This window comes from Panulirus ornatus, chromosome 63 (genome assembly GCF_036320965.1).
Source record: "Panulirus ornatus isolate Po-2019 chromosome 63, ASM3632096v1, whole genome shotgun sequence".
Taxonomy (NCBI): domain Eukaryota; kingdom Metazoa; phylum Arthropoda; class Malacostraca; order Decapoda; family Palinuridae; genus Panulirus; species Panulirus ornatus.
Window position 1 is genome coordinate 21,420,823 of NC_092286.1, and position 14,059 is coordinate 21,434,881.

The following is a 14,059-nucleotide window of genomic DNA, read 5'->3' on the forward strand; positions in this document are numbered from 1 at the left end:
TATATATATATATATATATATATATATATATATATATATATATATATATATATATATGCTACCTTGCACACATGAGGGAGAGGGGGTTGTTATTTCATGTGTGGCAGGGTGGCTATGGGGATGAATAAAGGCAGACTGTATGAATTATGTACATGTGTATATATGTATATGTCTGTGTGTGTATATATATGTATACGTTGAGATGTATAGGTATGTATATTTGCGTGTGTGGACATGTATGCATATACATGTGTATGTGGGTGGGTTGGGCCATTCTTTCATCTTTTTCCTTGCACTATCTCCCTAATGCGGGAGACAGCGACAAAGCAAAATAAATAAATAAATATAAATATGTCTGATTATGTATATATATGTATACGTTGAAATGTATAGGTATGCATATGTGCGTGTGTGTACGTGTATGTATATACATTTGTATGAGGTTGGGTTGGGCCATTCTTTCGTCTGTTTCCTTGTGCTACCTCAATGATGTGGGAGACAGTGACAAAGTATAATAAAAAAATATAAAGAGGAAAGTGTTCAAACTACAGAGGCACAAATTTGGTGAGTATATCTGGAAAATTGTATGAGACAGAACTGATTAAGAGGGCGAAGTCTTGCACAAAGCATCAGATTGGGGAGGAGCAGTGTGGTTTCAAAAGTGGTAGAGGATGTGTGGATCAGGTGTACACTTCAAAGAATGTATGTGAGAAATACTTCGAAAAATAGATGGATTTATTTGTGGCATTTATGGATCGGGATAAGGCATATGATGTGGTTGATAGAGATGCCTTGTGGAAGGTCTTAAGAATATACGGTGCAGGAGGTAAGCTGCTAGAAGCAGAAGAGTTTTTATAAAAAGTGTAAGGCAAGTGAAATAGAAGAGAGGAGAGTAATTGGTTCCCAGTGAAGGTTTGTCTCTGGCAGGGGTGTATGATGTCACCATAGTTGTTTAATTTGTTTATGGATGGGGTAGTTAAGGAAGTAACTGCAGTGTTTTGGAGAAAGGAAGAGTATGCAGTCTGATGGGAATGAAAGGGCCTAGGAACCGAGTTAATTGCTGTTCACCAATGGTACAGCACTGGTGGCTGATTCAAGTGAGAAACTGCAGAAGTTGGTGACTGAGTTCAGAAAAGTTTGTAAAAGGAGAAAGTTGAGAGTAAATGTGAATAAAAGCAATGTCATTAGGTTCAGCAAGGTTGAGGTACACGTCAGTTGGAATGTAAGTTTGAATGGAGAAATATTGGAGGATGTGAAGTGCTTTTGATATCTGGGAGTGGACTTGGCAGCAGATGGAACCTTGAAAGCAGAAGTGAGTCACAGGGTCGGGGAGGTGGTGAAGGATCTAGAAGCAATGAAGAATGGGCTATAGATAAAGCTGTATGGAGGAGGGTGGATGGGTTGGAAATAAAATGTTTGAGGACAATATGTGGTGTGAGGTGGTTTGATTGAGTAAGTAATGAAAGGGTACGAGAGATTTGTAGTAATAAAAAGAGTGTGGTTGAGAGAGCAGAAGAGGGTGTGTTGAGATGGTTTGGACATATGGAGAGAATGGGTGAGGAAAGATTGACAAGGAGGATATATGTGTCAGAGGTGAAGGGAACAAGGAGAAGCAGGAGACCAAATTAGAGTGGAAGGATGGAGTGTGGGGGGATGCCATTTCATGTGAGGCTGGGTGGAGATGGGAAAGGATAAATGCAGCAAGTATGAGTATGTACATGTGTATATATGTATATGTCTGTGAATGAATACGTTGAAGTGTATATGTATGCATATGTGCGTGTATAGACGTTTATGTATATACATGTGTATGTGGGTGGGTTGGACTACTGATCATCTGTTTCCTTGCACTACGTCGCTGACGCGGGAGATGGCAATCAAGTATAATGAATAATATATGTATGTGTATATGAGTGGATGGGCCATTCTTCGTCTGTTTACTGGTACAACCTCACTGACATGGGAAACAGTGATTATGTATAATAATAATAATAATGATAATAATAATGTTTCCCCTTTTAGAAAGTTAAAATACAAGGAGGGGAGGGTTTTTAGCCGCCGCTCTCGTCCCCTTTAGTCGCCTTCTACGACACGCGGGGAATGCGTGAGAAGTATTCTTTCTCCCTTATCCCCAGGGATAGGGTTGTGCAGAGGAGGGTGGATGTGTTGGAAATGAGATGTTTGAGGACAATATGTGGTGTGAGGTGGTTTGACTGAATAAGTAATGAAAGGGTAAGAGAGATGTGTTGTAATAAAAAGAGTGTGGTTGAGAGAGCAATAGAGGGTGTTTTGAAATGGTTTGGTCACATGGAGAGAATGAGTGAAGAAAGATTGACAAAGAGGAAATATGTGTCAGAGGTGGAGGGAACGAGATGTGGGAGACCAAACTGGAGGTGGAAGGATGGAGTGAAAAAGATTATGAGCAATCGGGGCCTGAACATACAGGAGGGTGAAAGGCGTGCATGGAATAGAGTGAATTGGAACAATGTGGTATACCAAGATCAAAGTGCTGTCAATGGACTGAACCAAGGCATGTGAAGCATCTGGGAAAAACCATGGAAAGTTTTGTGGGGCCTGGATGTGGAAAGGAAGCTGTGGTTTCGGTGCATTACACATGACAGCTAGAGAGTGAGTGTGGTCGAATGTGGCCTTGTTGTCTTTTCCTAGCGCTACCTCGCACGCATGCGGGGGGAGGAAGGTGCCATTTCACGTAAGGCGGGGTGGCAGCCGGAATGGATGATGGCAGCATGTATGAATATGTACATGTGTATATATGTATATGACTGTGTATGTATATATATGTATATGTTGACATGTATAGGTATATATATATGAGCGTGTGGGCATTTATGTATATACATGTGTATGTGGGTGGGTTAGACCATTCTTTCATCTGTTTCCTTGTGCTACCTCACTAACGCGGGAGACAGCGACAAAGTATAATAAATAATAATAAATAATAATACTGTTAGTGAGAGAGAAAAGAGAGATGAATGCATGTTATTTGCCAAGAAGGAGTGAAAATGATTAAGAGATATACAAAAGGAAGCAGCAGGAGGTCAACAGGAAGGTACATGGGCTGAAAAAGAGGGCAAATGAGACTTGGGGTTTCCCAGTAACACCAAGACTCAGGGAGAATACGAACATTTTTTGACGGAGGTTCACAGTGTGAGAAAATGAGAAAAGGGAACATCAGTGAAGGGTGTAAATGCAAGGTGGTAAAAGGTAGAAGAGATGAGGTAAAAATAGGATGGGGCAGGTATTTTAAAGGGTTGTTAAATGTGTATGATGATGGGGTGGCTGATGTGGAATGTTTTGGACAAGGAGGCATGCAAAGGGAGAGTTATGAAAAGTGGTTTGGTGAAAAGAGAAGAGGTGGTAAGAGTGTTCATATGCAAAAGTGAGGCAAAGCAGCTGAAGCTGATGGGATTGCAGATGAATTTCTTAAGAATAAGAGTTACTGGTTGGTGAAGGACTTCAGTGTAAGTGTGGATTATAGCAAGGTGCCTGAGAACTGGATGAAAATCTGAACAGTGCTAATATATAAAAAAAAAAAAGGATGACAAAAGTAAAACTTCAAATTACAAAGGTATATAAAGATGTAAAAGACAAAAGCAACAGTTCAAGTTATAGAGGTATAACTTTGTTGAGTGTAACTGGTAAGTTGAGTAGGTGATTAAAGAATGAAGAGTGATGGCAAGCAAAGAATTTCAGATTGGGGAGGAACATGCAGTTTCAGGAAAGGTAAAATATGTGTGAATCTGGTGTCTGCTTTGAGAAATGTGTGCAAGAAATACTTACTGAAAGAAAAGGCCTGTGACATTCATGGATTTGGAGAAATTGTATGATAAGGTTGATAGAAATACTCTGTGGAATGTTTGCCAACATATGGAGTGGGGGAAAGTTACAAGAAGGAGGCAAGATTCTATCGTGAGAGTGATGACACCATGGCAGAGTAATCTGTTTATGGATGGTGTGGTGGAGGCGAATGCAGGGGTCTTTGAGAAAGAAGCAGATATGCAACCTGTTGGGGGTAGGGGGTGCCTAGAGGTCAGTTTGCTGATGAAAGTTTATTGATGGCAAAGGACGATGTCTCAGTTTGAAGAAGTAAGTGAAGGGAGGAAATTGAGAGCAATTGTGAATAAAAGCAAGATTAATAAATTTACCAATGAAGAGAGACAGGCAATTTGGAGTGGCAATTTATAAGGAGAGAACTTGGAGGAAGTGGAGTGTTTTGGATACCTTGAAGTGGATATGGAAAAAAAATGGAAACATGGGAGCTGAAGTGAGCCACAGGGTAGATGAAGAAGCAAAGGTCCTGGGCACAATGAGAAATGTGTTGAAAGAAAGGTCACCATCTTTAAGGGTACTGTATGGATGCAAGGCATGGGCCTTAGATAAAAATGCAAAGAGGATGGATGTGTTGGAAATGAAATGTTTGAGAAAAATATGTGGTGTGAAAGGGCTGACTGAATAAGAAATGATACAGTAAGAGACAAGTGTGGAAGTAATGCTAGTATGTGTGAAAGAGATGAAGAAGGTGTGCTGAAATGGTTTAGACATATGTAAAGGATGAGTAGGGAGAGGCTGACTAAGAAGGTATACATCAGAACTTGGGGGAGGCTAACTGAGAAGGTATACATCAGAAGTGGTAGGGAACAAGGAAAAGGAGGTGGAAGGATAGAGGGAAAGATGCTTTGAAGGACTGGAGTCTGAACATGTAGGAGGATGTGAGGCAAACAAGGGTTAGAGTTAATCGGAGCAATATGGTATACAAAGGACAACGTGCTATTATTGGGCTGATATAAGGCACGTGAAGGGATCACGGAGAAACCGTGGAAACATCTATTGGGCCTGGTTGTGGATAGGTGCTGTGGTTTCACTGCATTATACATGAAAGCTAGTGTAGAGACATGAGCAAATATGGTCATTTTGCAAATGTAAAAAATGGGGATGGTCTGAGGTCAGTAGTTAGTACCAATTAGGAGTTAAATTCAAGTTCAGCAAATATACATCATCATTCTTAGCTTTCTTTCTGTTTTCTATACTTATAGATAGGGATTCATTAGTCTGTAGGGTAATCTTAGAAGGTAGAGTATTTTGATTTATAGTTGCCAGAAAACTTACATATAATACATACCCAATTATTGATATTTCTGCTCTCTTGATGACTTCTACAAGAAAATGCAAAGGTTCCTGTGGTGTCTTTTCTCTTGATGAGGAGTTAGCAGTGATGGTAAAGTCAATGAATCTAGAATCAAATGGGTGTCCAGACTCCTGGAAGCTAAATATCAAAGGGCCAGTTGTATCAGTGAGAGGATTACCTATACCACACTGAACAAGAGTAGGTGATGTAGGTGAACACTCATAGCCTCCAGTCTGAAAATTACATCAAAATTCAGTTCTGTTAACACCAGTGATACAATTTAACAAAACACAATAATGTATAATTCATCTCTCTGTGGGGCATCAGTCATATCATATTCAGGATGAAGTAAGTAATGCCGAAGTACATCGGAGATGTGAAAAAAACTATGAAGTTGACTGGTCATATACATTGTGACACATGGTAATATACTGAATAAGAAGATATATAACAGCAAAGTAAAACAAAAAACAGAGGAGGAAGAGGAAAATGGGAATACATTTGGGAGTGGACCCAGGAAGGTGTGAAAAGGATGGAGCTCTACAGGAAGATGTGTTTGGATATGGAAGCCAACAGGCATTTCTGCCATGACCAGCCACCTGGGGGTAAGTTCCCAGAGGTATGAAGCATCAGTGATATTGATATCATAGATAAATGCAAAGGATTATTACAGATTTCAAGCTGTCATTGCTCAGGGTGTCTAAATTCACTTATGCTGTCTCAAAGAATACCCCAACTGTATGTAGTATTTTCATCTGATTAGCAAATATTCTACCTCTAACACCTTAGCACTTCCAACAAAGCTTTTAATTGAACTTTATCTAACATTCAGTATTCTCTGGTACTTTCTAAGAGTCACCTTCCTCTTTACAATTAGTTGCACATTTATTTTATGTTAGACATCAGAGTAAAGTCTCTTTTATCTACCACACTTTTATTTCTTACAGTCTTTAAACCATTTAAACAATTCAGCCTTCATGGATCCTATTTCAAATATCTTAACACTTATGGACGTAATATATTCCAATAGTCAATCTAATTCTATCTCTTAAAGGAACTGTCAAATAGCTCAAACAACCCTTCCCACAAACATTTTTAATCCCTCACTGAGTCTCTAAACATTACAGCTGTAGGTACCTTCATAACAAATTCTAGTACATTTCTAGACTTCACTTTTTAATTCTTAATTCAATCACTGCAGACATGTCAAATACAATATCGTGTTTTCCTTTATGTTCCCTGTCGCCAAGTAGTATGTGATTTCTAGAACTGGAACTTCTTGTGGGCATTTTTAGGCAGAAAACACATGTATCAATCCTTCATCTGAGAGTAATGCCTTACTTACACAGAGCAATCACAATAAATGATTCATTCACATCATTAATCACCCCCAAGCTGTCAAAAACATCAGCATAAGATCTTTCCACAGATAGCAGGATCCAGGAAACCAAATTTCTACCTGGATATAATGGATCAATATGATTCTGATACATTAAAAGATTCAGACAGTGAGGTATATGAAAGTGAGCATCAAGAAACAGTGTATGAAAGGAATAATAACTGCAGTGATGAGGTAAATTGTCCAGGGGCAAGCACAGGTGACCTGGGAAAACCTAATTCATTATGAAAGCAAAACAATTATATTAAATGAGTGTGGGAACCAACACAATTTACATCAAAGAGATATATGATACTGATCTTCATGAAACATTGTCAGGAAGCAACAATGCTGAAAGTTATAGTTATAACAGAGATAAAATGGTAAATGAATCAGAGCCAAGTTTGAGTGTCCTAGGAATTCCCAGAATTCTAGACCAGTAGAGTGACACCACGCTGCCAAGCTTACAAAAACATGTGCTTGAAAATTGACAACATATACACCAGCATTGTTCAATTTTGATTCATTCCAACTCTGGACTGCCTAACAAATGTGCAGTGACAGATAGTTCTAAAGAATTAGATTATTTTCCACAGCTTTTTGACAATGACTTACTAAACATAAAAGAAAGAAACAGGCAAATATTGTGATTACCTAGAGGCAAAACTTCCACCTTTTACTGCATGCTACAGACTAGTAAGCTATAAGCCATGATGAAGTGTGTGTTTTTGTGTATCTTGCAGCTGATGGTCCCCATAAAAAGCATACAATTAACAATTACTGCACTAATGAGATTTTTCAGGTGAGAATTATTGGAAAACTGCTGCCTCTTGAACACTTTCTGCTATTCTTGCATGTTCTGCACTTCACAGGCTACATATAAACAACTTAAAATGACAAACTTCATAAGGTAAGGTGAATGCATGATAACATATAAAAGAAATTTAAGTGAAAGTTCAGCCCTGCTAAGGGCTTGCACACTGGTGAAAGTCTGAAGTTGATGCATGGCAGACTTGGCTTCAGACATTACATTTTGGCCCAAAGACATAGCTTTGGTGTTAAAATATTTGTAAAGATCTTTGTGATAAGTCATCCTACATGATTTCAGAATATACAGTGATGTTGAAAACAAACGGCAATTCATTAAGTGATGAACTAGTTATGCCAAGGATCAAAAGAGAGGAACAATTGAGGGTGATGGCACTGAATGCGAATGAGATGACTAGTAAGAGTAAAAGGAAGGTGCTTGTGGAGAGGTTTATTAGTTGTAGCTTAGATATACTGGGTACTGGAGAAACCCATATTCTTGGGTAGGGTGTGTAGACTGAAAATGGAAATGATGAATGCAAGTTATGGGAGAGCATGGAAAGTGTGGTATGGACAGGAATGAATGAAAATTATTGAGGAAGAGGGAAAGAAGGATGTGCAATTCTGCTATCAACAAGAGTGTGGGAGGGTGTTACGGAGCATAGATGGAGTGGATCAAGAATAGTGAGGGTGAAAGGAAAGATTAGGATTATGAAGTTCGCATGGGTATGTGTACATGTACTTAAATTAGGAAGACTGTAAATGTATGGATAAAATGATGCTTTTCTGGGGAAATTTGAATGACTGTATAAATGGCTTTGAGAATAAGAGGAACTAGGTTGTACTGGGTGATATGAATGCAAAAAGGGGATGTGATGATATTGGTGAGATACTTGGTAAATGGGGAGTGCCTGGAGTAAATGAGAATGAAAGCTATCTTGTGGGTACTTGTGCTGAGAGGGGTTTATTCCTTGCAAACACCTTTTTTCAGCACAAGATGATCTACAGATATACATGAATGAAAGAGAAGAGCAAAAGGCTTTGACTGACTGTGCGGCAACGGATGAAAGATTGAGAAAGACTTTGTTAAATGCTAGAGTTGTAAGAGGATTCTTTGGAGACTGACCATTTCGTAGTTCTTCTGGGGATGAGGATCAGGGGGAAGTGGAGGTATGGTGTAAGGAAGAATGGAGAGGTAAAAGTGTGGGCAAGCAAAATGATGAATAAAAATAAAATGCATGAAAGGAAGGTAGCTAAAAGCTTAGATGGAAGTGCAATGAATACTGGGATGAAGTCATTGGTGAATGAGTTGTAGAATTAATAGTTCAATACAAAGTCATGAAATACAGGAATAAAAAAGGCAATACATAGTGGAAGGAAGAGATTAGAAATGCTGTGGAAGAGAAAAAAATGGCATACGGTAGATTGCTCGATGGGAATGCACCAGTGGAAGTTCAGCACAGGAGGAGGGAAGAATATAAAATAAGTGTGCAAAATGTTAAGAAGCTGATATAGGAAAGCAAAGAAAGAGTAGATGAAGATCTTGGGAGAAAGTAAAGTGAAATGTTTGGGAATAATATGAAACTATACTGGAAGGAGAAGGAAAAGGAAAGAGGTGCATGTAACAATAGAAATGTTAATGTGAGAAGGAGAGTTGTTGAATTGAATGGAGGAACTGAAAGAAAGCAGCAGTTATCGTATGCATGGGTATGGAGAATGGAAGGAAGAGGATACAAGTGCAAGGACCTATTGTGAAAAAGGAAGTAAGAAGGGCAATAATGAGGTTGAAGGTAAGAAAGACACCTAGAGTATGGAGGAGATGATGTGATAGAGTGGATGCATCTGATATGCAATTTAGCATGGAAACAAGGTTGTTCCTAAGGATTGGGTGAAAGCCATTATTGTTCCTTTATTAAAAGGAAAAGGTGCCAAAGATGCATGTAGCAATCATAGGGGAATAAGTCTGTTTAGTACACCAGGAAAAGTGTATGCAAGAATGATGTTTGATAGAATGATGGAAGTGGCTGAATGCAGAATAAATGAAGAGCATGGGGGCTTAGGAAAGTAGGGGATGATGTGTGTGTATCAGATTTTTGTGGTAAAGATGAACATGGAAAAGTATTTAGGGAAAGGTAAGAAGTTGCATGCTTTTTTTATGGCTCTGGAAAAGCATATGACAGAATACAATGGAATGCTTTATGGGATGTGTTAAGGATACATGGTATAGGAGGAAAACTGTTGGATGCCATGAAAGCCTTCTACAGAGGAGCACATGCATGTGTAAGAGTGGATGGAAAGTAGTTGAACAAAAGGTTTGGCATACATGTAGGTGTGAAGCAGGGCTGTGTGATGTCACAGCGGCTTTTTAACAATTCTTGCAAAGGAAGTAGTGCAAATGAGTGGCAGATGTACAAAAGAAAGCAGCAGGAGGTCAAGAGAAAGGTGAATGAGGTGAAAAAGAGGGCAAATGAGAGTTGGGTTGAGAGAAGAAAGATCATGAGGCACAAGTGTTCTGGGAGCAGCTGAGTGAGTGTGTTAGCAGTTTTGAAGCACGAGACTGGGTTAGAGTGATGGGTGATTTGAATGCAAAGGAGAGTAATGTGGCAGTTGAGGGAATAATTGGTGTATATGGGGGTGTTCAGTGTTGTAATTGGAAATGGTAAAGAGCTTGTAGATTTGTGTACTGAAAAATTTACTGGTGAGTGGGAATACCTGGTTTAAAAAGAGATATACATAAGTATATGTATGTAAGTAGGAGAGATGGCCAGAGAGCGTTACTAGATTATGTGTTAATTGATAGGCACGTGAGAGAGACTTTTGGATGTTAATGTGCTGAGAGGTGCAAATGGAGGGATGTTTGATCATTATCTTGTGGAGGCGAAGGTGAAGATTTGTAGAGGTTTTCAGAAAATATGAGAGAATGTTGGGGTGAAGAGAGTGGTGAGAGTAAGTAAGCTTGGAAAGGAAACTTGTGTGAGGAAGTACCAGGAGAGACTGAGTGCATAATGGAAAAAGGTGAGAGCAAAGGATGTAAGGGGAGTGGGGGAGGAATGGGATGTATTTAGGGATGCATGTGGCATGAGAAGTGCGGGAGGTGGGCAGATTAGATGGGTAGAGAGTGGTGGGATGAAGAAGCAAGAGTGAAAGAGAAGAGAGAGGCATTTGGACAATTTTTGCAGGGAAATAATTCAAATGACTGAGAGATGTATAAAAGAAAGATGCAAGAGGTCAAGAGAAAGGTGCAAGAGGTGAAAAAGAGGGCAAATGAGAGTTGGGGTAAGAGAGTATCATTAAATTTTAGGGAGAATAAAAAGATGTTTTGGAAGGAGGTAAATAAAGTGTGTACGACAAGAGAACAAATGGGAACATCTGTGAAGGGGGCTAATGGGGAGGTAATAACAAAGAGTGGTGATGTGTGATGTAAGAAGGAGATGGAGTGAGTATTTTGAAGGTTTGTTGAATGTGTCAGATGACAGAATGGCAGATATAGGGTGTTTTGGTCGAGGTGGTGTGTGAAGTAAGAGGGTCAGGGAGAATGATTTGGTATACAGAGAAGAGGTAGTGAAAGCTTTGCGGAAGATGAAAGCTGGCGCAAGGCAGCAGGTTTGGATGGTTGGTGAGGATATTCAGTGTATGTATGGCTAATGGTGAAGTGCCTGAGGATTGACAGAACACATGCATAGTGCCATTGTACAAAGGCAAAAGGGATAAAGGTGAGTGTTCAAATTACAGAGGTATAAGTTTGTTGAGTATTCCTGGAAAATTATATGGGAGGGTATTGACTGAGAGGGTGACGGTGTGTACAAAGCATCAGATTGGGGAAGAGCAGTGTGGTTTCAGAAGTGGTTGAGGATGTGTGGATCAGGTGTTTGCTTTGAAGAATGTATGTGAGAAATACTTAGAAAAACAAATGGATTTGTGTGTAGCATTTATGGGCATGGAGAAGGTATATGATAAGACTTGATAAAGATGCTCTCTGAAAGGTATAAGAGTATATGGTGTGGGAGGCAAGTTGCTAGAAGCTGTGAAATGTTTTTATCAAGGACGTAAGGCATGTGTATGAGTAGGAAGAGATGAAAGTGAATGGTTCTCAGTGAATGTCGGTTTGTGGCAAGGGTGTGTGATGTCTCCATGGTTGTTTAATTTGTTTATGGATGTAGTTGTTATGGAGGTGAATGCAAGAGTTTTGGAGAGATGGGCAAGTATGCAGTCTGTTGTGGATGAGAGGGCTTGGGAAGTGAGTCAGTTGCTGTTCACTGATGATACAGCACTGGTGGGTGATTCAGGTGAGAAATTGCAGAAGCTGGTGACTGAGTCTGGTAAAGTGTGTGAAAGAAGAAAGCTGAAAGTAAATGTGAATAAGAGCAAGTTTATTAGGTACAGTAGGGTTGAGGGACAAGTCAATTGGAAGGTAAGTTTGAATGGAGAAAAACTGGAAGAAGTGAAGTGTTTTAGATATATGGGAGTGGATTTGGCAGCGGAAGGAACCAGGGAAGTAGATGTGAGTCACAGGGTGGGGGAGGGGCAAAAGTTCTGGGAGCATTGAAGAATGTGTGGAAGGCGAAAACATTATCTCGGAAAGCAAAAATGGGTATGTTTGAAGGAATAATGGTTCCAACAATGTTATATGGTTGCAAGGCATTGTGTGGAGGAGGTGGATGTGTTGGAATGAGATGTCTGAGGACAATATGTGGTGTGAGGTGGTTTGCTCAAGTAAGTAATGAAAGAGTATGAGAGATGTGTTGTAATAAAAAGAGTGTGGTTGAGAGAGCAGAAGAGGGTGTACTGAAATGGTTTGGTCACATGGTGAGAATGAGTGAGGAAAGATTCACAAAAAGGATATATGTGTCAGAGGTGGAGGGAACAAGGAGAAGTGGGAGACCAAACTGGAAGTGGAAGGATGGAGTGAAAAAGATTTTGAGCGATCAGGACCTGAACATGCAGGAGGGTGAAAGGTGTGCAAGGAATAGAGTGAATTGGAACGATATGGTACACTGGAGCTGACGTGCTGTCAATGGATTGAACCAGGGCATGTGAAGTGTCTGGGGTAAACCATGGAAAGTTTTGTGGGACCAGGATGTGGAAAAGGATCTGTGATTTTGGCACATTATACATGACAGCTAAAGACTGAGTGTGAACGAATGTGGCTTTTGTTGTTTTTCCTAGCGCTACCTTGCTTGCATGCAGGGGCGAGGGGGTTGTCACATCATGTGTGCTGGGGTGGCAACAGGAATCAATAAAGGCAGCAAGTATGAATCATGTACACGTGTATATATGTATATGTCTGTGTATGTATATATATGTATACGTTGAAATGTATAGGTATGTATATGTGCGTGTGTGTACATGTATGTATATACATGTGTATGTATATACATGTGTTGGGTGGGCCATTTTTTCATCTGTTTCCTTGCGCTACCTCACTAACGCACGAGACAGCAACAAAGTAAAATGAAAATAAAAATATTTTCGAAGGAGGTAAATATGGTATGTAAAACAAGAGAACAAACGAGAACATCAGTGATGGGGGCAAATGGGGAGATAATAACAAGTAGTGATGAACTGAGAAGGAAACAGAGTGAGTATTGTGAAGGACTGTTGAATGTGTTCAATGACAGATTGGCAGATATAGGGTGTTTTGGTCAGGTCGATGTGTGAAGTGAAAGGTTCAGAGAGAATGGTTTGGCAAACAGAGAAGAGGTGGTGAAATATTTGCGGAAGATGAAAGCTGGCAAGGTGGGGGGTTTGGATGGTGCTGCAGTGGAATCTATCAAAAAAGGGGTGACTGTGTTGTTGATTGGTTGGTAAGGATATTCAATGTATATATGGATCATGGTGAAGTCCCTGAGGACTGGCAGAATGCATGCTTAGTGCCACTGTACAAAGACAAAGGGGATAAAGGTGAGTGGTCAAATTACAGAGGCATAAGTTTGTCCAGTATTCCTGGGAAAATATATGGGAGGGTATTGATTGAGACGGTAAAGTCATGTACAAAGTATGACTGGGGAAGAGCAGTGTGGTTTCAGAAGTGGTAGAGGATGTGTGGATCAGGTGTTTGCTTTGAAATATGTATGTGAGAAATACTTAGAAAAACAGATGGATTTGTAAGTAGCACTTATGGATTTGGAGAAGGCATATGATAGGGCCGATAGAAATGCTTTGCGGAAGGTTATGAGAGTATATGGTGTGGGAGGTAAGTTGCTAGAAGCAGTGAAAAGATTTTACCAATTATGTAAGGCATGTGTACAAGTAGGAAGAGAGAAAAGTGACTGGTTCCCAGTGAATTTCAGTTTGTGGCAGGGGTGCATGATGGTTGTTTAATTTGTTTATGGATGGGGTGGTTAGGGAGGTGAATGCAAGAGTTTTGGAAAGAGGGGCAAGTATGCAGTCTGTTGTGGATGAGAGGGCTTGGGAAGCGAGTCAGTTGATATTCAATGATGATACAGCACAGGTGGCTGATTCGGGTGAGAAACTGCAATGGTTGGCGACTAAGTTTGGTAAAGTGTGTGAAAGAAAGTTGAGAGTAAGTTTGAGTTGAGAAAAACTGGAGGAAGTGAAGTGCTTTAGATATCTGAGAGTGGACTTAGCAGCGGATGGAACCATGGCATCAGAAGTGATTCATAGGGTGGGGGAAGGGGGGAGGAAGGTTCTGGGAGCATTGAAGACTGTGTAGAAGGAGAGATCATTATCTCAAAGAGAGCAAAAAAGGGTATGTTTGAAGGAATAGT

General features: G+C 40.0%; 1 protein-coding gene across 1 annotated transcript in view; it reads right to left on the bottom strand.

The window, feature by feature from the left end:
• LOC139745968 (uncharacterized) overlaps positions 1 to 14,059 on the bottom strand; it is a 172,783-nt gene that overhangs the window by 47,613 nt on the left and 111,111 nt on the right. The window contains exon 6 of the mRNA XM_071656708.1: positions 5,141 to 5,379. Within this exon, the coding sequence (XP_071512809.1) occupies positions 5,141 to 5,379 (239 nt within the window). The remainder of the gene's footprint in view (positions 1 to 5,140; positions 5,380 to 14,059) is intronic.